General features: G+C 39.5%; 3 protein-coding genes across 3 annotated transcripts; 2 read left to right on the top strand and 1 right to left on the bottom strand.

Moving 5' to 3' along the window:
* Positions 1-5,316: 5,316 nt before the first annotated feature.
* On the top strand, positions 5,317-6,585 carry EAE98_011958 (uncharacterized protein; the record flags this gene model as incomplete). Its single annotated transcript, XM_038959582.1, has 3 exons — positions 5,317-5,610; positions 5,961-5,999; positions 6,091-6,585. The coding sequence occupies 3 exons, from the start codon at positions 5,317-5,319 to the stop codon at positions 6,583-6,585; spliced, it is 828 nt and encodes a 275-aa protein (XP_038804006.1).
* A 753-nt stretch (positions 6,586-7,338) lies between these two features.
* On the bottom strand, positions 7,339-12,792 carry EAE98_011959 (uncharacterized protein; the record flags this gene model as incomplete). The annotated part of the gene is made up of 3 exons (XM_038959583.1): positions 7,339-8,689; positions 8,753-12,427; positions 12,479-12,792. The coding sequence occupies 3 exons, from the start codon at positions 12,790-12,792 to the stop codon at positions 7,339-7,341; spliced, it is 5,340 nt and encodes a 1,779-aa protein (XP_038804007.1).
* A 4,186-nt stretch (positions 12,793-16,978) lies between these two features.
* On the top strand, positions 16,979-22,719 carry EAE98_011960 (uncharacterized protein; the record flags this gene model as incomplete). Its single annotated transcript, XM_038959584.1, has 3 exons — positions 16,979-17,274; positions 17,334-22,633; positions 22,688-22,719. 3 exons carry the CDS (start codon positions 16,979-16,981, stop codon positions 22,717-22,719), a joined length of 5,628 nt encoding a protein of 1,875 aa, XP_038804008.1.
* Between the last annotated feature and the right edge of the window lie 314 nt (positions 22,720-23,033).

Below are 23,033 nucleotides of genomic sequence, written 5' to 3' on the forward strand. Positions count from 1 at the left end.
TCTAAATTTGATAAATCTAATAAGTTTAATACAATTAATAAATCTAATCCCTTTTTATAAATCCAATAAATCTTCCAAATCTAATTATTATTTCTATAAATCTAATTCCCTCTCATAAATCTAATTCTCTTTTATAATCCCAATTTTTTTTCTTAAATCTTATAAATCTTATAAATCCAATAAATCTAATAAATCTAATAAATCTTATAAGTCTAATAAGTCTCATAAACCTAATAAATCTAATAAATCTTATAAATCTAATAAATCTTGTAAATCTAATAAATCTCATAAATCTAATAAGTCTAAATAAATCTCATGAATCTCATAAATCTAATCAATCTAATAAATCTAAATAAATCTCATAAATCTCATAAGTCTAATAAATCTCATAAATCTAATAAATCTAATAAATCTAATAAGTCTAATAAATCTAATAAATCTAATAAATCTAATAAATCTAATAAATCTAATAAATCTAATAAATCTAATAAATCTAATAAATCTAATAAATCTAATAAATCTAACAAATCTAACAAATCTAATAAATCTAATAAATCTAATAAATCTAATAAATTTCAAAAGTTTCAAAACTCTAAAAGGATTAATTTTTTTTAAAAAAACTTTCAAAAATTTAATAAATCTCATGAAGAAAAGAGAAAGAAAATATAAAAAGTCAGATTTATTATTAGTATTATTAGTATTATTAGTATTATTAGTATTATTAGTATTATTAGTATTATTAGTATTATTAGTATTATTGGTATTATTAGTATTATTAGTATTATTAGTATTATTAGTATTATTAGTATTATTAGTATTATTAGTATTGTTGTATTATTAGTATTATTAGTATTATTAGTATTATTAGTATTATTAGTATTATTAGTATTATTAGTATTATTAGTATTATTAGTATTATTAGTATTATTAGTATTATTAGTATTATTAGTATTATTAGTATTATTAGTATTATTAGTATTATTAGTATTATTGGTATTATTAGTATTATTAGTATTATTAGTATTATTAGTATTATTAGTATTATTAGTATTATTAGTATTATTAGTATTATTAGTATTATTAGTATTATTAGTATTATTAGTATTATTAGTATTATCACAAGCTATTAATGAAAACAATTTGAAGTCTATGAATTCATACAGTTTCAAAATTATTAAAATAATCAAAAAGAGAAAAGAAATTCTATGGATCTGTAGTCTGAAATTTTGTTTTCCCCGACGGCTAGTATTATTTCTCTTCTCTTAACAAAATGATCAGAGACTTATTTATAAAACAAAAAAAAATTATAAAAATATATATATTCTTTAAATATATAATCAATTATACTAATCATTTTAACTAGCCTTTAAATATAAATTGAAAGCTTGATTTTTAACTTTAGTTTTAGTTTTTTTTATTCATAACTACAATCATTAATAATAACTTCTTCTTAGTTCATTTATTCCTCATGATTAAAAATCCGATACTTGATAAAAAGATTGATTCAATCTACAATTTATATTAAAATTTAATATCATATATTGTACAATTGATTCATTATTGATTTATAAAACAATTTTATTATATTAGAATCGCTATAGATCAGAATTAGTACCATTAATCATCTTAGGATAATCGGTAGAATTTTCCTAATAGCTAGTAGATATAATCATCGAAATATTAATTAGAGAAAGACTTTTAATAATCTCTATAAATTTTAGTTGAAAGATAAAAATAAGTTCATGTTTAGTAAGTAATTTTCAATCCCAATATTAAATAAATATAAATCGAAATAAAACTTTTACTTAATATAGAACTATAAAAAAGGTTTTCTTAGAGAATACGTTTCTAGATTTATAGAAAAATACATTATTTTTGACATCATTTATATTACTAAACTTAATTATCTCTACAAAAATTCAAAATCAATATTAAACATAATATAAACAAAATATTAGATAGCTAATATACACTTTATATATGATATTCAAATTCTAAAATCAAACTAAAGCTTTTAATAAAATAATTTCTTAGATCTCTAAAATTAAGTCATTTGATTTTTACGTTTTAAGTCTATTTATTTTATTCTATTCTAATTCTATTTTAATTCTATTTTAGTTTTAATTCTATTTTAATACTATTTTAGGAAGCAAAGAAAAGCTATTTTGTAGCGTTCTCATTACCTTAACAGAACAAGCAGGGAGATAATACGGTGGAAGTACGGTACTAGTACTAATAGAGTGATATTTCCATCTTACTAGTAGTATTTCTATAATTCCTGAACCCCTAAATAGTACTCATAGTACTAATACTAATAGAATGGTATTTCTATGATTCCCGAATTCCTGAATGGTATTCGAACCTCTGAATAATACTTGAATAGTACTAGTACCATACTCGAACCCCTATACCATACCCGGCTAAAAACTTAGAGAAAAAAAGCTTTCGATCAAATTATATTAAAATTAATATTAAATTAATTATATAATATAACAATAATATTAAAACTCTAATATAATAATGATATAATAAATTTTATAATATTCATAAAAAAAGAAAGAAAAATCAAGGTTTATTTAATGCTAGTTTTATACCCTTGAAATTCGATTTTTAATATTATTTCAGGAATTAATATATATCATTTAAATTATTCGAATTTAATAAAATATATATTCATAAAACTTTATTCATATAATGATTTCGAATTTATAAAATTTATTATATTAAAAATAAAGCTCTAATATAATAAATTATAAGATTGTATAAAAGTTGATTAATAAGCAACCTATATTAGATTTTTTAATTATATTTTTTGTATTTTTTTGAATAACAACTTTTTTTTGCTTAAATCTATTTTAAAAAATTACTAAGTATTTAATACTATAGACTTATTAAATATTATTTTTTTAGGCCTATATTATAAGCCTTATAAGAACTAGCTTTCAAGTTTATAGAGACTAGCTATAGAGGTTTGAATCTATAGTTTCAGAATTCATAGGAATTAGCTATAGAGATTTGAGCCTATAGTTTCAGAATTTATAGAAACTAGCTATAGGAATATATAAATAGTACTTTGATAATACACCAAGCCCAAACAATACTTCTACTATATCAAGATTATATACAATACTTAATCAAAATACAGTTCAGACATTATATCCTGTGGGGATACAGTGGGGGTACCGTTCCATATTCCCACTTGGGCCATTAAGGTACCTCTATTAGTAGTCTATCTTAGAAAGCGTACTACGATACCAATAACATCATTTAGATGCTTGCCGTCGTTAACATATTACATTAAATCTACAACTCGTAAAGTGTCGAATATTGTCTTAATATATAAACCAAAATTCTTGAACATCATTCTAGTCATCATGTATTAAACGATTAGAACAGGTAAATTCCCAACACACAAAATGCTAAACCCAGTCACATCCCTTAGAGAATTGAGTATGAAAAAAAACTCAGACAAAACACTAGAGGGTCTCCCTGAGACCCCCGTCAACCGAGTCGGAGAAGAACTTTCCATTGACAATAGCATTAAAGATCGAGTGATCTAGTGATTAACATAAATGTAGTGATATAAATATAGTGACATGAATGAAATACGAGCAAAATTGAAATCGAATTTTGAACACCATTGTGAGTTGAATGGATGTAACGGCTCTCCTACTTTCGTGATTTGAATGACTGTAATTTCTATGGTTTAATACAGTAATCGTGTACAGATAATAGCCGATCACCTAAATCACACCAAAAATAGCGATTTACTATATTTTGCATAATCATTTATTAATATTTATAATAATTTTTTTCAATTAAATCTTTTTATATTTATTATTTATATAATAATAATCTATATTCCTAGTTTTTTAAATCTTAATATAAATCATATAATTAGAAATTTGTTATTAAAATAATAACTTATAAAAGTTTTTTAAATTTCGCTTATTTTATTAGTAAATTCTGGAATTTTCAAATTTCTATATTTTAAATCTATATAATATAATCATTTAAAATTTTAAAAATAAATTACAAATTTTTCTGAAATCGATAATTGAAAATAAATAAATTCATATAAACAAAAATTACAATTTTTTATTTAATTATATTGAAATTTATTGATTTTAATAATAAGTTTTGATGTGATTTGAGTGATCAGCCACTATCTGTGTCCTAGTACTGTATACATCAGCAATTAAAGGTGGTAATCTTTATATGACATGCATGTCGAAATTAGTTGACAAGTCATGCACAGTAAATAGCAATCAACCATATGAAAAGATATGACCACTATCCTATAACATCAGCTGTTTTACATTTCATTTGCCCTTCCCTTAGACGTGAAAGTGGTCTTCAAGTGATTAATCAAGGTCATGCTTTGGTTACTGCATGTGGAAGAAATGCCCCGACACAACGATAGAAGTCTAGTATCTGAGCTGACTAACTCCCTTACAAACTCCACGATTTTTCATGTCATTGCCGTCAGATATTATGAGCATAAGCTCCATTTTCTAGTTTTCTGTTGTAAAGATTCTATGGGGTATTTATCTTTACTAGCTCGTTTCGACATTTTAACCCACCTCTTTCCTCCACAGACACTCTCTTCAACCTTTCTCTAAATGGTCCCAAGTTTTCTAGTAACTACAAACTACTGACCCTTTGCTTCCCAAGCCGACAAATTCCCTGCGACTCATATTCCATTGATGGGAGTGTCTATTCACGATACACGAGATTATTAGTGACGAGTAGCTGTATGATATACAGTCAGAATGACAATATGGATGATAAGGTCTAGTGTATCATTGTGCTTGTAGAGGGCTGTTCATTCAAAGTAAGATAATTTGCTAATATAGTAGCTCAATGAGTTTGCGATAAAGCTTGAATGTTATAGGGCTCTACAAATAGTGCTCTTGTCTATGCTAAATTGTCTTATCAATACCTCTGAATTGTTTTCGCATGTGACTCATTATCTTCCGTACATGATTCATCCGTATTACAAGTGCCATCACAATGATTATCTATGAATCTAATAGAAGTAAATCCTAGGCGTATATAACACCGGCAAGCCTCCTCATCAAATTCTGGGTTTGTGGCCGTTTAGATCAAAAACCTCTTCAAATTTGTCACTAGAAGAAATTATCAGAAAGCTGATTCTATCTTGACCGACCAAAATTCGAAAGTTGAGCGAGCGAGCTTCTTCACAGCCAGCTTGATTTAAGGAAACAATTGAATTACATTATCATTGAGATCAGACAAATCCTCGTTACGAAAATTTCCCAAAGGCCTTAGAAACACGTCCAGTAATAATTTCCAATGTCTCAACATTCAGTTGCATCTCCAACCTATCTGAGGGCGCAAATATCCGGAAAGCGATTACTAGCATATGTAAAGAGTAATGATCCACGAAAAAATGATTACCCAAAACAAAGCCTACTTAATCACCAAGCTTTGCTGGACAGCAAGTGGGACGACCAGGAAGAAACCAATGAAGCCATGAACGTGATAGGGCCACTATTTGTGTATCTCAATGCTCTGAATATCTCCACAGATATCGAGTCATGGGATGGATTTGAGATTAATTTGAAAAAGAAAATTCTAGACCCTAGGGTAAGTTCTCTTTGATTAACACTGTCAAAAGTTCTGGTTGCTTTGTGCTTGATATCCTGGAATTACCGAAGAATGTGATATTCAAGTCAAATTACGTCGCTAGAGAGAACTTTTAGTTTTTCCAATCACCGAGAAAGCCTTTCCCCAAAACAGTTAATCTTTATATTGGTATTTTGGTTCATGAATACGGACGTGAATTTGTCACGTTCGACCTCCTCCCCTATTTAACCGAAACTCTACTTTCATCTCAATATCAGATGATTATCAGTTTCTAAACTCTTCGATATCAAAACAAGAACACCACAGAGTTTCATTTTTCAAGGAAATAAGCTAATAATCTTTTGCTTCAGCTACCAATACCTCATTATGATTTAGCCATGAACTTTACGGTAAGCGGTCACGACGTATCAGACGAAGCTTTCCATAGCTAAGCTTACCAGCGTACTAGATTGTACATTGACTGACACAAGAATATTTTAGCACGGCGTCATAGTAGCATACGACTCCATGAGCCCGCACCAAGTAGCGTTTCTCAAAGACATCAAGTCGTCCATCATCCCCGACCTCAGTCGATGGTCAGATATTACATATTTGAAATGGGCTGAGGTCTGCAAGTTTCATGGCACTGAAGTGAGCAATTTGAACTACGTCATCCAACACCACGTAACGAATCAAATAACATTGGACGTCATAAAAGAGGTGCTGAAGAAAAGAGGAGAATGGCTCGCGCCATCGGGATGTGTGGTGTCAATGGGGGATAGCAATGGTCATGGTGCTGCATTATTAGGCACCCCGAATGGAAAAGGAGTTGTTTGGCTCCTGGCTCAACACAAGGAAGCTTTCAAGAGCTTGACCATTATCAGTGTGGAGATATTTTCGTGCAAACCTGCAAATAACGAGTACGAGACAAAACTTGAACATCTATCCGATAAGTCTTCGTGGTTCAACCTCTGTTTTCGAATGGGCCAAGAATGATCCAGACTCTACTTCTTCGTCACCTGACTGAAATCGGCTCGGACATTCGGAAATGTAGAAATAATGAAGGAATAAAGGGGATTTTGATATGAAGGAGAGAGTTTCGACATGGAAAGGGAATACATGCACGGAGTTTCTAGATTGAAACATTAGATAAAATGCACTGTTCATTTCCAAGATCAGATTACCAACGAGAATGAATCAGTATTCAATAAAGACATTCCCGTATTCAGTTGTCGCAGTATCCCGCCAGTCCATACAACCAGTGGAATCTTCCTCTTATCCGAATTATGCATTCGCCAAAGAATGGTGAATGTCACATTTCAAATATCAAATGAATAATACCACGGACCAGTAGTCGAAATTTGTTCTCAGTACTGAATTTTTATTTTCAAAAGATTGGATCTCATTTTAACTCTTGACTAATCTCATCACACTGATATTAAGCCCTCCCTTTCATATACCAGCCCGCTAGCTATCGGCTCTCAGGTACGTTCTTTTCCGAATTGTTTTCCGTCTCAAGTAAAAAGAAAGAGTGATACAAATCCAGAAAACACCATCCATCCAACCATCCAATGCAGAAATATACGCCTAAAAACTTCGAGATTAATTTCAAATATTCCCCTCCCCGACAGAATCGCTCACATGCGCGCAAATGCTAAGCACTCCTCTGCCCCTCCCCTTTTCCCAAACCATATTCAAACCTCCCCATCTCTCCATTTTGAAATCCCCGATATTCCTATCCGTCTTCATCTACATAGCAGCTAATTCAGAATCAATACTCCTGTCCAAAAACGTCCTCCTCTCACCGACCAACTCCGTCTGCAACCTCTGTTCTACCAAAGCTCTAACCTGTTTCTTCGTAACATTATCTAGATCTACCTCCCTCAAACAATTTTGAATGGCCTCTACAATCTGCAAATCATCTGGACCGGCAGTACCTCTTTGGAAATCAAATCCACTGGCAGGTCTATCAATCGCAGCTCCCGCTAATGGTGAGCGGGCACCACCTGTGAAGCCAAGCGACGAACGTGATTGATGTCGTCCTTGACCACCACCGAGAAGATTGTCAGAAGACATCATTTGCATCGAAGGACGGTTGTTGCCAGGATAGTCTTGATATGGCGAGGCGGAACGATCTTGTTGGCGAAGAGACATTGCAGATTGATTGCGGAGAGGGTGATCGGTGTATTGGTTTGCGGAGTAAGTAGATTGAGGAGGCATGTATGGACCGCGACCAGGGAAACCGGTCAAAATAGTGGAGGCTGGCTTGACAGATGAGTACATGGATTTCATGTCATCCATTTCGTATTGATCATCGAATGTATCATATGCCTTTTCAACTGCTACTCCGCGACGGCCTGGAAGGTTGTTGTGTAAAGCGTAATCATCCCATCGTTGAAGAGGAATGCTTCTTGGGTCAAATGTTTCGCCATCCACGGCCACAACCTTCGCAAGTCCCTTTTCTCCCAGGACAATACGTGTGTTACCCCACGAGAAGTTGTCTTGGTTCCAGAATGAGTAGATTGGTAGAACGAATGAGTAAATTGGGAACGCAAGGATATAAATAATCATCCATCCAACGTGTTGCCATTGGCGTTTGAGAATAAATATCAAAGCTTGTAAACCATATGTACCAGCAATCATACAAATCGAAATGAGGGGAAATTGACCTTGATGCGTTCCGACTTTGTACAACAAATATCCTAGATAGACTGTAGTAGCAGGAAGAATAATTGTACCGAAGAGATCGATGAAGACAACGAATCTCATGCTGAAACAACAGAATCCACACAGTTCAGGAAGCCAGACCAACTCAGCTAGATTATGGATGGTAGAATTGATCCAACGTCTTCTCTGAGATAGAAGAACACTCCAGGTTTCGGGCGCGGAAGTACTGGCGTATGCATCGGGAATAAACTTGTACTTCATATATGGGAAGTGTTTGGTCATCAATGTGGTTAAGAACCGATCCTCTCCAAGAGACAGAAGATTCTTCTTGTGTAAAGTATCAACCACACACTCACTGTACTCGTTGATGATGGCATCAGCGATGATCAATGGTTTGCCTTTATCAGCGGTACGTAGACGATACATAGTGAAACTATAGAGCAAGTATTAGTATGCTGCATGTAATGAGTAGAGGCTTAGAAAAAGGATTACTTACCAACCAGGTAAACAAGTGACACTTCCGAATAGAGATTCGAAGGCCTTTGCCAAATGATGCGAGATGAAATATTCGTAAACTTGAATCATAGTCCACCAAGAACGTTCCTCGTTTTCGAGATTGGTTTCACCACAAATACCAGCGATTTTACCATCATTGGAACAGGCAGCCACGAGACGATTCAGCGAGTCTTCCCTTACACTGGTATCGGCATCAATCATAAGTAGATATTCGTAAAGCTCTGGATCCACTCCAATAATGTTGTTGATTTGATGGAACATTTCCAGCTCCAATGGGTTCATGGGTGCTCTGTGATGGACGCGATTGAGGAAGCTCATGAGAAGAATTTGAGTGTCACGTTTTCCACGGTTACCGGGCTTTGACTTGGATTGCTCGGATTCCTTGCCAACCTTGACCACTACAATATATGGGACCACATTTCCTTCAAATTCATATAGACCCGAGTATACCTTACCATAGTTGAGTTGCTCGTTGCCATCTCCGACGGATTTAAACGGCAAGGCGGGAGGGTCGATCTTGGGATCTACACCAAGAATATCGAGGATGATCTTTGGTGTGGGGCGATCATTACCACCTCCTACAACCATACCATCACAAACGACACAGATGAGCTTCCTTTTATTATCGTATTGTAAAGCTGTCAAAGAATCCAAAGCTTTACGCAATGAGTCTTCACCTTCGGTATATGCTGGAACTTGGCAAATGACAAACTTGTCTTGAGGAGTTGGACGTCGCTTCGAACCAAATTGAAGTGCAGAGACGAACTTGATGACAATGACACTACACAACACAATTGTGAAGGCAAGAAGAATGTAGTTGTTGATCTGACATTTAATGGAATCTCGAAAATCGGGAATGCCTGCATAGAACAGATTGTTCATGCAATTCAAGTTGTTGAGGATACTCACTTGATAAGATGAATTGGCGTTTTTGTAATTATCATCCCATGTGCTCGTGATATCTAGGCCCGGGTTTCTGAGTACCATTTGATAGATGGAATCATCAATGAAATCATAGCCGGCCACATTCGTATAGAGACTTAATGTGTAGTAATAATTGGTGAAGTCGTAGATCTTGCCCTTTAGAATGACCCAATAATGCTGATCGTTTTGGCCTTCACTATTGATCGCACTGTTCTTCACCACTAGATCACCATGGTAATACTCTTTGATTGCAGGTGTGTACACGTCCGCATACCAATTCCAGTCATAAAGCTTACTGGTTGTATACGCTGAGCGATTGCCAGATGTATGGACTCCGGCAGGATATTCAGCAGTAGTGTTGTCCAGTAGTACCAAGGTGTAGTCGGTCACAAGGCCAGGGCATGCAACAATCAATGGTGGCGGGAAGTAGCTGTCCAAGTTCAAACCAGCAAAGGGTTGCATGACATCGGAGGTTGTCGTGACAGAGGTATCACTATGCTGCAACTTCCAGAACTTGGAAAGATCATATACTTTTCCATGAATGCTGACCCAAAAATCGTTATCTCCTTGATGAGTGGCGACTTCTTTCGCATTCCATGCTTTATCAGAATTTGGACAGAGGAGTTTGCCAAATTCAATAATCCAGAAAACAACCAAGCAATTGAGGAAGAGGATAAAGAAACACAACACTAGCTTTTCTCTCCAAGCCATGCGTACATCTGGTCGTTTCATCCGACCGATAAATGAGAGGAGGAACGAAGGAATCCACCATGTAAGAGCCCAGGTAGTGGCGACCCAGATACGACGCTGGTTTGTTGCCTTTTCATTAACAACAGCTTTCGCGGTGCCACCTTCGGGGTCATCCACCATTTCTCCATTCTCATCGGTGTAGTAAACCTGCCCCCTCATATCATCTCCCTTGAAGCCGAGTCCATAGTCACCACCACTGACATTCCTCGATGGTGTGATAGTGGGAGCTCCGAGGTTACTCCGAGCTACGTTGGCTTGACTTTGACGATTCATGATATTATCGTGACTTCCCAGAGGAGTCAGATCATTATTAGGACCAGCAAAGAAACCGCTTCCACTTGGTGGGTTGGAGGAGTATCCTGTATTCATGTCGTGGGCTCCCAGCATGCCTGCCATACCTCCGGGCCCGCCCATACTTTGGAACTCCCCTTCGGCTGGCTTTAGGTCAAGCATGGTCTCAGCTTCCCACCAAGCGCTCTCGCGGATCCATATTCGCTCTTTGCCGATGACAACTTCACCATTGCTCCAACCACGTTCCATGACCCAGCTTTCAATACCATCACGCCCATCCTTACAACCAAGGGGGGCATATCGTTGGACGAATTCTTCGAAATCGAAATCGGCTGTGAAATCCAAGTTCTTGTTTCGTCGATTTGCCCATTCTGGCAAGCGCCATGCGCGAAGCTGGCGTGAGACGGCACCCGCTGACCAAGCCGAAGTTGTTGAAGGAAGCGAAGCTAGCGCTGCAGGTGAATCGTCGGTAGGATGCATAGATAAGTGATACCAGACACGACTGCTACCAAGAACGGAAGGGAGATCAATACGACCGTTGCGGCCTAGATTAATACCTTGACCCTCGATTGGGAGCAGAAGCTTCTTGAGGAAACCATCATCTTCCCCCTCACGGGCAACCTTCTCCAATACGATCTCACGCTTCTCGAGCTCGTGTTCACGATCTCTCCCAGAAGGTCCAGTCATGATACCAAGATCTGGAGCAACTTCCGAGACAGCATTTTGCATCTCTCGGATAACAGTTGAACCAGCAGAAACCACATCAACACCATCTTCTTTCATTTCGGCATTGATACCCTGAGTATCGTCAAAGACACCTCGCATTGCAGCTGCTTTCCCAAGATTTGGATCTGGAATCTCAAGAACAGTTATGCAAACAGTGTCACCATTGTCGTCTTCGGTATTTGGGGTTCGAGCTCCTGGTCCCCCTTCGCTGGAAGAATCACCATCCTTGATTCTGGTCATCTCACTAGCAATGGCTTCATTGGCCTTCAAGATGACCCAGTCTACAAGGGCTTCATAGAGACCACCAATCAAAGTTTCTCGCTCTTGTGTTGAGCATTGCTTGACGAGAACCTCGGGCTCCAAACCAAGCAGACCCCCGACATCTTCACAAATTTCCTCCAACGCATCTCCATCAAGAACAAAGCTCAAGGTATCACCTAGCTTCAATAATCCTGCTAATATTGAGATGAGATCTCTGTGTGCGGCACCCTTGATGCCAATAGCTTTTAATGATGCTCTGAAGTCGTCTGCAGCAGCAGCGTCATCCGCGGTGGGAAGGTACGATGGAGGGTCGTATGTACCAGACTTTTCCAGAAGCGCGTAACTAGAAGCTTGTTTTAAGCTCAAGAATTCTCGTTCGGCAGGAGTCGACGCAGATGTGAGGAGGTAGTAGAAGACGTCGAAAGCTCGATATCCTGGTTCGGATGGAAGGTTTAAAAGCCCCTTTTTGGTATCAATTCCACCCTCGGATAATGCTATCGACGCAGCGGTAAGATTTCCAGCAAGGGAAAGAGTCAAGGTCACACCAAGAGCAGATTGACGAGGTGTAGCTGGGTTTTGAGGAGAGACACAGTGAATAAATGGTCGTAACACCTCAAGGGCGGTATATAATGAGTCGGGAATGGTCAGAGGGAGCGTGTTGAGGAAAGGAGCCAAAATGGAAGGAGTAGACTCGTGAAGAGAACTATGATCTAGTTAGCTTTGAAATCCGAAGAAGGTTCAATGGACCTCGTACCCTAAAACGATACAACCATCTTCCGCACGTCTTCTAGCATGTTCCCAAGCTCGTGCGGCCAAGGCTGAATCTATTACACCTCCCGCTCTCCCTTCACGATCAGGTAGTGAAGCAGATAACCAAGTGTTTACAACTAAGCTACTGCTAGCATCCAATCGATATGGTTGGCCAGATGTGTAAATGTGGTGAACGGCGTTTAACAGTGTCGTTGCTGTTACTTGAGATGATTGTTGACCCGCAGCGTGAAAGTGTCGAGCGGCTCCTGTAGCAGAAGAGGTCATGGAATATGTTGACATTCGATTGTTGCCCGCCATCGTGTAATACAGATGGGGGGGGGTTTTCCTCCCTCACTTCGATCTCAAAGCCTTATTTGTTGATTTCAATGTTTTCCAACACTCCAACACTCAATATTCTTTCCCAAATCAACCCCTTTCTAAGATTTTTTTGTAGCTGAAATGTCTTCGATATCAAGAGTCTCGGCAGTCGCGTTCTTTTGATATTGATTCAATAGTATGGATATGGGAGGTTAACCGGTGTTATTTTGATTCTAAAGGGAGTCTTCTTTCTTATGTGATCGCTGAGCAAGTGTAAATTGGGTTGATGCAAGTGCACAAAAACGAGAGTTGGGAATGAATATTAAAAGGATGATAAAAAAGTACTGAATGGACTGGAACAGCCTTCACCAAACGAATGAGGTGAATTAGATGGAATCAATGGCACCCAAAATGGAGAAGTCGGAATGAGATGAGGAAAATGCAAAAGCAAAAAATGATAGGAATGTTCTGTTCATACCAACTGCACTGGCTGGTACTTGAGAATAACTTCTTTTGGGTTATGGGTTATGGGTTATGGGTTAGAATGATTACCGGGGAGGGTAGGGTAGGCAGGTAGGATGATTACCCAGCAGGAAAGGGTACTACGGTAGACGATAGTGACATCCCCTGGAATGAAAATAAATAAAGAGAGAGCTAGTGGGAAGTGGTAAAATGGTCAATGGTCAATGGTCAATGTCAATGGTCAATGTCAATGGTCAATAGTCAATGGACAATGGACAATAGTCAATGGCCACTACAGATTAAACATCTAAACATTACCTACCTAGTAGCTACGAAGTCCGACCTGCAACCTACGGACTTTCCAACCTACCATCTGCACGCTACCTAGGTACCCGTACCGGACGGGAATTCTTTTCTCTTTTCCTCTTCCAGTGCGCCAGTCCCAAGCCAAGTCTCCCTATGGTGGCTCAATCAATGCCTTTTGCAGAACATGGGTCCATGGGTCCAGGGATTATTTATGTTAAACTATCGTGCTAAGCCGCATGTTGGGAAAGAAGAAAGAGATCAATACGAGACTTGCGGTGGTTGGATCAATGCTGTTTTAATCTTTGCATTTGATCTCCCGAGGAGGAATTTAAATGATATACATGATACTCGTTCTGGACACATACTCTGTGGTTGTGGCTATCAGAGATTCCAAGGAAGGTTCCTCATACAACTTAATTGCCACTCTCGAGCCACTGCATTCAATGCATGGAGAGGAAAGAGTACCTACCTACCTCGCGTCTGCCAGTCTGCCTAGGTAGTCTAGGTAGTTGGACCCTTTGAATCGTTACGATATACATAACATATTAACGGTTGACGATTGACGATTCGCCTTCCGCCATCCACCATCCACCATCCACCATCCACCTTCCACCTTCCACCGTTCACCACCCTTCCGATCCAATCGTATTCTCTCAATATCTTCCTCAATGAATCCATACCTACCCTATGGTGGTCCATACCTCGTGCCTACACCTCGTACCTACTACCTACCCAAGTACGAGTATTTTAAAACAGCGACAAACTTCACGTTTATTTTAAGAAATCCACATGTACTAGGGAGCTTCTTAGTTTTCCATAGTCGAAGTCTATCGAAGACAATATCGTAACTACGTGCCCCATCGTGAGACATTTGAGAATTCAGACCTGATCTTTGCAGCGCTATCTTCACATATGATTTAAACGACCTTGCGATCTAACACATTTTGGCATTTCAATTATAGATCAATCACTCAAAGTGTTCCCAAAGTTGCCCATAGCTTTGTGAATCCTTACTCCATCAATCCATCAACCTAGGTACCTACACTGTCTGTCCATCCTCCGAGTCTCCCTAGGTGCGCTCGACGTGCTTTGCTTGGATCATCATCTATCACCAAAGGTATGTACATGCAAGCGCCGAGTCCTCTTTTCACACACCTCACAGTGATCATGCAGTTGGAAGATATGTGAAGGGGATACAATCCCTCGGTAGGCCATACTGTAGATAAATTATTCATCTGCCTACGAACAGAAAACTGCACAATTTGGTATCCATTTAATAACAAGCATCTTCGAATGATTTCGAAAGTCAAAGATTGATGCTTGAAAGAAATAAGGGGCATATGGTTGTATGTAGTATATACCTAATAGATGACTATAAAATTAACCCTGCTCAGTAATCAATCCAGCAATCAATCGATCCATATTATTTTTGCCTGGATCTATAATCTATTAAAGATACTCGGAGTCAGTTGTTGTTTGAAGATCTACCCACATTTGACTTACCCCTTGGCTAAGTTGGCTTACTCATTAAGCAATGGAACTGCTGGAAGGAAATTTTGGGCGGACGTCGCGTCTCTAGAACTTCCTCGGAACGATCCCCCCCCAAAGCCCCACTATATGTATGTTGAGTTGTTGACGGGCGTCAAAATTAAAATACCGGTAGAAGGAAGAATGGAGGCGGAAGGCAAGACGCCTTGAAGTGTACTGGGGAGGGGGGATCTTGGGGGGATGGGTGTATAGTACTCGAGTACGATGTAGGTATGGATTTTATATTATATGCGTGTACCTTAATATATAATAAAAGCAGTCAATTTTGCAAGAGGAGAAAGGAGTAAATCAAAAGCCGAGAGCAGGATATGTACTATGTATGTGTGTGTGTGTGTGTGTCAATTATCGATACATAACATGATACGCTGGTATCACATAACCACATATAAAAACGGACATTGGATATTGTGATGCAGTATTATACCTATTAAACCTGACTTTCCTGTACTTCGTAAAAGATGTTGATGGGCGAGATGGGCCAGATGGGCGAGATGAGCGAGATGGGTTGATGCTTGTGATACCCATCTACCTCGTACTTGATCGCTTTCTCTGATGCAATCAGTCCCTAGGAGTCCTGATAATATGTGGATCGGCTGGTCTATCTATCATCCATCCCCATCCCATTCGTTCCCTCGAAATTCCCCATCACTTCCTCTTCTCTTCCATTCGACTCCTATCATGCCAAGCGTGCCAATCAATGGGGAATGTTCGAAGCGATGAAGAAGGCTTTTCATAATAACATTGTGCGAGCGAGTGAATGAGCGAGTGAGTGAGAATAGCTTGAGATGAGTACCTATGATGACCTATGATTCGATTAAGTCCTTTGTAAGCATTTGTTATTGATTGGTGGCTGTGTATGATCTTTGATTATCTAGTATGCGGGTATGTTGATTTGTTCCTCAATGATCATCCGCTGGATTTCTCGTGTTGATGGAATAATATAAAAAATCTGGAACGAGGTGGTGGCGTGTAGCTTTTTTTTCTATGGAGCACGTTCGTTCGCGTTCGGGGGATTTCTGAATGTTTAAGTCTTCTGGATTTTCTTTTCCTCCGAGTCTTATTCTTATTGTTGGATCTTCCAAATAACCTTATGTGGTGAGCTGTCTGAGGCGGGATTTAAGCTCTTTCGCAAGTTTAAATAAATTGCCGTGCTGTTCTCTCCCTCTCCCTCTCTCCTTACTATATCATATGTCTATATGAGTGTCATTGAGTGAGCACTATGCACTATGCACCATGTACTATGTAATATATCCTCCGTCCGTATTTCTTCATGGCGCAACTCCCCTGCTGATGTAAACCCTGGTCGTTCCTCCTTAAAATAGTTCACACACGAGAAATGTTAAACCCCAAGTAATGATTACGGTAGACCATAACAACATCGAATCTCCAAAATCCCAAAATATTCATCTAACCCTGTAAACATTAAACCAAATCATCTTCTCGTACCTACCTACCCAAAATATTTCCCTTGACTTGCTGCTTGTAGGAAAAGGAAAGTCCATTGTTTTTGGGTAAAAAGAAGGGATTCACAACTTTTCCCCCTTCAACATCAACATCAACATCAATAACATATTCATTTCTTTTTCTTTTGGATTGCTTCCTTGAACCTTTTTTTTGGGCAATTTTGCAATACATTCGCTTTCATCTGTTGCTCATAATTCACTCGCTATTTAGTCCGTTTTTAATAGAGTCTTTCGTTCTCTTCAAGAACTTGAACCTGAATTACCCCTTCGCTGACCCAACATTTACCCCCAAACGCGGTCCAATATCTCAATATCGATCATACTTCTTACTCGAGATTTTCAGAGGATCGATTATACATTGACGCAAAAACATAAAAGTTAAGGGTTTCGACCCAAATCCATCCATCATGGCTCTCAATAATCCAAGTAGCGGAGCTCACTCGCAGCCATCCCTTCCTGCCTTGCCAGCCCATTTACAATCAGACACACATTTAACTGCACATCTTGCGAGTCGATTTCATGTTTCATTACCAACGGCAGATCTGTCCTCTCATGCCTTAATATCTCTCAACACATATTCTTCGTCGACAAAAGGTCCAGATGGAGGTAAAGAAGGGAGTGCAATGGGGGGCGCCGAGGGCATGGCCGACAAGGCGTACACAAGACTTGGGGCTAGAACTGAGAACCAAGCCGTAGTCTTCTTGTAAGTGGAAGATGTTATATTCATGATTCCCCAAAACGTATTACTAATTGGACAAACAGAGGAGAATCAGGATCCGGTAAAACCACCGTTCGTTCCCATTTGCTTTCTGCTTTACTGAGCAAATCCGGTACACCTCTTTCCACCAAGTTATCTCTGTCCGCATACGTCTTCGATACTCTCACATCTACTAAAACAGCTACCACCCCAACCGCTTCGAAAGCAGGTCTGTTCTTCGAGCTTCAATACGATACAGCATCAACAGTCAACCCAACCTTGATTGGTGGAAAGGTTCTCGATCACAGATTAGAAAGGAGTAGAGTTGCGGCTGTACCGACTGGAGAGAGGAATTTTCATGTGTTGTATTACCTTTTAGCTGGTACCAGTGCCGCTGAGAAGGCACATTTGGGACTAGATTCATCCGCAGACCATGGAGGCGCCGGTAATCGACTTTCTACTGGAGGCCAAAAGAGATGGCGATACCTTGGTCACCCAACGCAACTCAAAGTGGGAATCAACGATGCGGAAGGGTTTCAGCTATTCAAGACAGCATTGAGAAAGTTGGAGTTTCCAAGAAGTGAGATCGCCGAGATTTGCCAGATTTTGGCTAGTATTCTTCACATTGGTCAACTTGAGTTCGAAACAGCGGAAAATACAGCAGCAATGGGTGACGACAGTGGTGGTTATTCACACGAAGGTGGTCAACAATTCACGGCTGTGAAAAACAAGGATGTTCTCTCTATCATTGCAGCATTTTTGGGTGTTGGAGCGACTGATCTGCAAACCACTCTTGGATACAAAACCAAAATTTTGCACAGAGAAAGGGTGACGGTGATGCTCGATCCTAAGGGTGCTAAGAGCAATGCAGACGAACTAGCAAGGACTTTATACTCGTTACTCGTAGCATATGTTATCGAAAGCATCAATCAAAGAGTCTGCGCGCCAGAAGAGTCGGTTGGAAACACCATTTCCATTGTCGATTTCCCTGGTTTTGCTCAACAGCCTGCCACTGACTCAACTCTCGATCAACTGTTGAACAATGCTGCAACGGAAGCACTCTATAACTTTACCTTGCAAAGCTTTTTCGAATCGAAGGCCGATATGCTCGAAACTGAAGAAGTAACTGTTGCAGCTACCAGCTACTTTGACAATTCTGATGCCGTTAGGGGTCTTCTCAAGCATGGTAACGGTCTTTTAAGTATCCTTGACGATCAAACCAAGCGTCATAAGACCGACGTGCAACTACTAGAAAGCTTGCGAAAACGTTTCGAGGGCAAGAACCCCGCAATAACAGTCGGTAGTGCAACTGCCAGGCTCCCAGGAAGTAACTTTGCTACCCACAATGCTTCCGCTGCATTCACAGTCAAGCATTTTGCTGGAGAAGTAGAATATCCCGTTGCGGGTTTGGTGGAAGAAAATGGAGAAGTCATCTCGGGAGATCTTATGAACTTGATTCGTGACACGAAGAGCGACTTTGTAGGCCAGCTCTTTGGTCAAGAAGCTCTTCAACGTATGGTTCATCCACAAGAGAAGTCAACTATTATGCAAGCTCAAGTTAGCTCGAAGCCTCTAAGACAACCAAGTGTCATGCGCCGAAAGGGGGATCGACCAAGTCGTTTCGGTGGCTCAAAGAATGCAGCCGACTCGGTTGAAGACATCTCTGAAACTATCGATTCTGGAAGCAAATCTAGAAAAGGTCTCAATATTGACCAAGGCGCTGCTGCACAGTACCTGTCATCCTTGGACAGTATCTTCAAAGCTCTCAACTCACAAAACACGAACCCCTACTTTGTATTCTGTCTTAAGCCCAATGACCGTCGCATAGCAAATCAATTCGACAGCAAATGTGTACGGATGCAACTTCAAACCTTCGGTATTGCTGAAATCAGTCAACGGTTACGAAATGCCGACTTTAGCATCTTCATTCCTTTCGGAGAGTTCCTCGGACTTGCAGACACCGAAACAATCTTGGTTGGAAGTGAGCGAGAAAAGGCTGAAAATGTGATTGAAGAGAAAAGATGGCCATCTAACGAGGCTAGAGTTGGAAGCACTGGAATATTTCTCAGTGAGAGGCGTTGGGCGGAAATTGCGAAACTGGATGAACGTGGTTTCGTCGCCGGACGCTACCCATTACCATCTGATGATGGTGGTGAGGCCAGACTCACACCAGGCGGTGAAAACTATGGAGCCTCAAAAGAACGTCTTTTGGGTCCTGGGGCCGCTCTACTCACACCATCCCCTGGAGCGTTCTATGGAGATAAGAAATCTGGTTACTTTGGTAGCCAAGACGATGCACGCTCTGATGCTGGTGCTTCAGCTCTTGGTCAAGGTGATATGTTCCGTAATTTGGACACCAAAGAGCAATTGGCTGAGAAGGGAAATGAAAAGACCATGGTTGAGGTAGAGGAAGTTAGAGTCAGCGCGAGTCGTAAGAGGTGGGTAGCAATGGTCTACTTGATGACTTGGCTCATTCCTGATTTCTTGATACGATGGATCGGTCGCATGCCTCGAAAAGACGTTCGGTTGGCTTGGAGAGAAAAGCTTGCGATCAACATGATGATTTGGTGGGCTTGTCTCTTCTCCGCTTTCTTCGTCGTGATCTTTCCAAAATTGATTTGTCCAACTCAACACGTTTATAGCGCAGCTGAGTTGACGTCGTACGATGGGAAAAGCAACGACGCCTATGTTGCCATTAGAGGAACGGTTTTTGATCTCTCAAGTTTTTCAACTCGTCACTACCCCTCGATTATACCCCAAAAGAGTATCTTGAAGTACGCTGGTATTGATGCTACTGGCCTATTTCCGATTCAAGTATCGGCTCTCTGTCAAGGAACCACAGGCTCTATCGATCCTTCAGTGCAACTTGATTACACTTCTTCTAATGTCAGTGGTTCCGCCTCTACAGTCAGTAGCACAGACGCCAATGCTGCATATCATGACTTCCGTGCCTTCAAGAATGATTCCCGTCCCGATTGGTTCATAGAGCAAATGATCATGCTTAAAGAGTCCGGTTATTATAAGGGTCATATTGGTTATACGGCGTCATATGTGAAAACGCTTGCTTCGAAATTGGACTCGATCGGCATCATTGATGGTAAAGTCTATGACCTTACCAAGTATATTTCTGGAGGTCGTAAAATCATTGTTGCTGAGGGCGAAACTGCATCTTCGGATGTTAGTGTCGACTTCATGTCACCCTTGGTCGTGGACTTGTTTCAACAAAAATCTGGAAAGGACGTCACGAAATACTGGAATGCTCTTGCCATTAGTGATGAGATGCGGTCTAGAATGAAGATTTGTCTCGATAATCTTTTTTATGTTGCAGATGTTGATACTAGAAACTCTATCAAGTGTCAATTTGCTGAGTACTTGATTTTGGCCATCACGATCATTCTTAGCTCTGTCATCGTCTTCAAATTTTTCGCGGCTCTTCAATTCGGTGGCAAAAACATACCCGAAAATTTGGATAAGTTCGTCATCTGTCAAGTGCCTGTCTATACAGAAGACGAGGACTCTCTTCGACGTGCTATCGACTCCATTGCCAGAATGAAGTATGACGACAAGCGTAAACTCTTGGTTGTTATCTGTGATGGTATGATTATTGGTCAAGGTAACGATAGACCTACTCCACGCATCGTTTTAGATATTCTTGGGGTATCAGACACCGTTGACCCTGAACCCCTGAGCTTTGAGTCTTTGGGAGAAGGAATGAAGCAACACAATATGGGCAAGTGTTATTCCGGTCTTTACGAGGTCCAAGGTCATATCGTTCCTTTCTTGGTCGTCGTGAAAGTTGGCAAGCCTTCTGAAGTTTCCAAACCAGGAAACAGAGGAAAGCGTGATTCTCAAATGGTCATAATGCGATTCTTGAACCGTGTTCACTACAATGCGCCGATGAGCCCTCTCGAGCTTGAAATGTATCATCAAATTCGCAATATCATTGGTGTCAATCCGACATTTTATGAATTCATGTTACAAATTGATGCCGATACGGTCGTTGCAGCGGACTCTGCCTCACGAATGGTTTCAGCATTCTTGGACGATACTAAATTACTCGGTGTTTGTGGAGAGACGGCATTAACGAACTCCAAATCTTCATTCGTCACTATGATTCAAGTTTATGAGTACTTCATCTCTCACAATCTTGCGAAAGCGTTCGAAAGTTTGTTTGGTAGTGTTACTTGTCTGCCAGGTTGTTTCACAATGTATCGTGTTCGAGCTGCAGAATCCGGAAAGCCTCTATTCGTCAGTCGTGAAGTTGTGGAAGCCTATGCCAACATTCGAGTCGATACACTTCACATGAAGAACTTGCTACATTTGGGAGAAGATCGTTACTTGACCACACTTCTCATGAAACACCATGCCAAGTACAAGACCAAGTATATCAGTACCGCTCACGCTTGGACTATTGCTCCTGACTCCTGGGCTGTCTTCCTTTCTCAACGTCGTCGCTGGATTAACTCAACAGTACACAATCTTGCGGAACTCGTGCCTATGTCCGAACTTTGTGGTTTCTGCTGCTTCAGTATGCGTTTCGTTGTCATGATTGATTTGATCTCCACATTGGTTCAACCGGTCACTGTTGCTTATATCGTCTATCTCATCGTCCTCGTTATCCAATCGCCAAGTTTTGTTCCTGTCACGGCTTTCATTCTACTTGCTGCAATCTATGGTTTGCAAGCAATCATCTTCATCGTACGACGCAAATGGGAGATGATCGGATGGATGATTCTTTACATCCTTGCCATTCCTGTGTACTCCTTGTGTCTTCCATTGTATAGTTTCTGGCATATGGATGATTTCTCTTGGGGTAACACTCGTGTTGTTACTGGAGAGTCGGGTAAACAGATTGTCATCACTGATGAAGGAGTGTTTGATCCCGCATCTATTCCACACAAGAAATGGGAAGACTATCAAGCCGAGCTTTGGGAAGCTCAAACTCAACAAGATGATGATGGAAGATCTGTCATTTCAGGATATTCCTATGGTACTAAGTATCAACCTAACGTCTCGGAATACGCCATTCCAGCATCTCGTTCAATGTCCCAGTACAATGGTTATGGTATCGACTCTAAGAATGGCAATCCATATCAATCCCGTCTCTCATTGGCTCCATCAGAAATGGGAATGGGTACACCAGGAAATCGAGCTAGTCAATTCAGCGGAAGTCAATATTTCGGTCAACAAGAAATGGAAATGTCCAATTTGGCAGGTTTGCCAAGTGATGACTCTATCTTGCAAGAGATTAGAGATATTCTCAGAACAGCTGATTTGATGACAATTACGAAAAAGAGTATCAAGATGGAGTTAGAGAAGAGATTTGGTGTTTCACTTGATGCTAGAAGAGCTTATATTAATTCTGGTATGTTATCACTTATTCCCAATTCAGATTTTTCGTCAACTAACTTTTAAATAGCAACTGAAGCACTTCTTTCTGGTCAACTATGAGGGAAATGAATGGAAAGAGATTTATATTTGAATTACATGCATATAAAACGGAGTCATTATTGTCAATCTTTCGACGATTTGAATAATTTTCTTACTAGGGTTTGAAAAGATTTGAGGGAATCAATGGGGGGTTGGATTGGGTTTTGAAGCATTGGAGCGATCTGAATTGTATGGTTGTGAGAAATGGTTGTAGTGAAGAAGGAAAGGAAAACTTGGTTACATTATATTACTGGGTTTTATTTGAGCTTGAAAGTTGACTTCAAGATGGGCAGAATGGAATGCAACGGGGCGTAATTAGGGTTTTAGAGATCTTT

This window comes from Botrytis deweyae (genome assembly GCF_014898535.1).
Source record: "Botrytis deweyae strain B1 chromosome Unknown BDEW_056, whole genome shotgun sequence".
Classification (NCBI taxonomy): Eukaryota; Fungi; Ascomycota; class Leotiomycetes; order Helotiales; family Sclerotiniaceae; genus Botrytis; species Botrytis deweyae.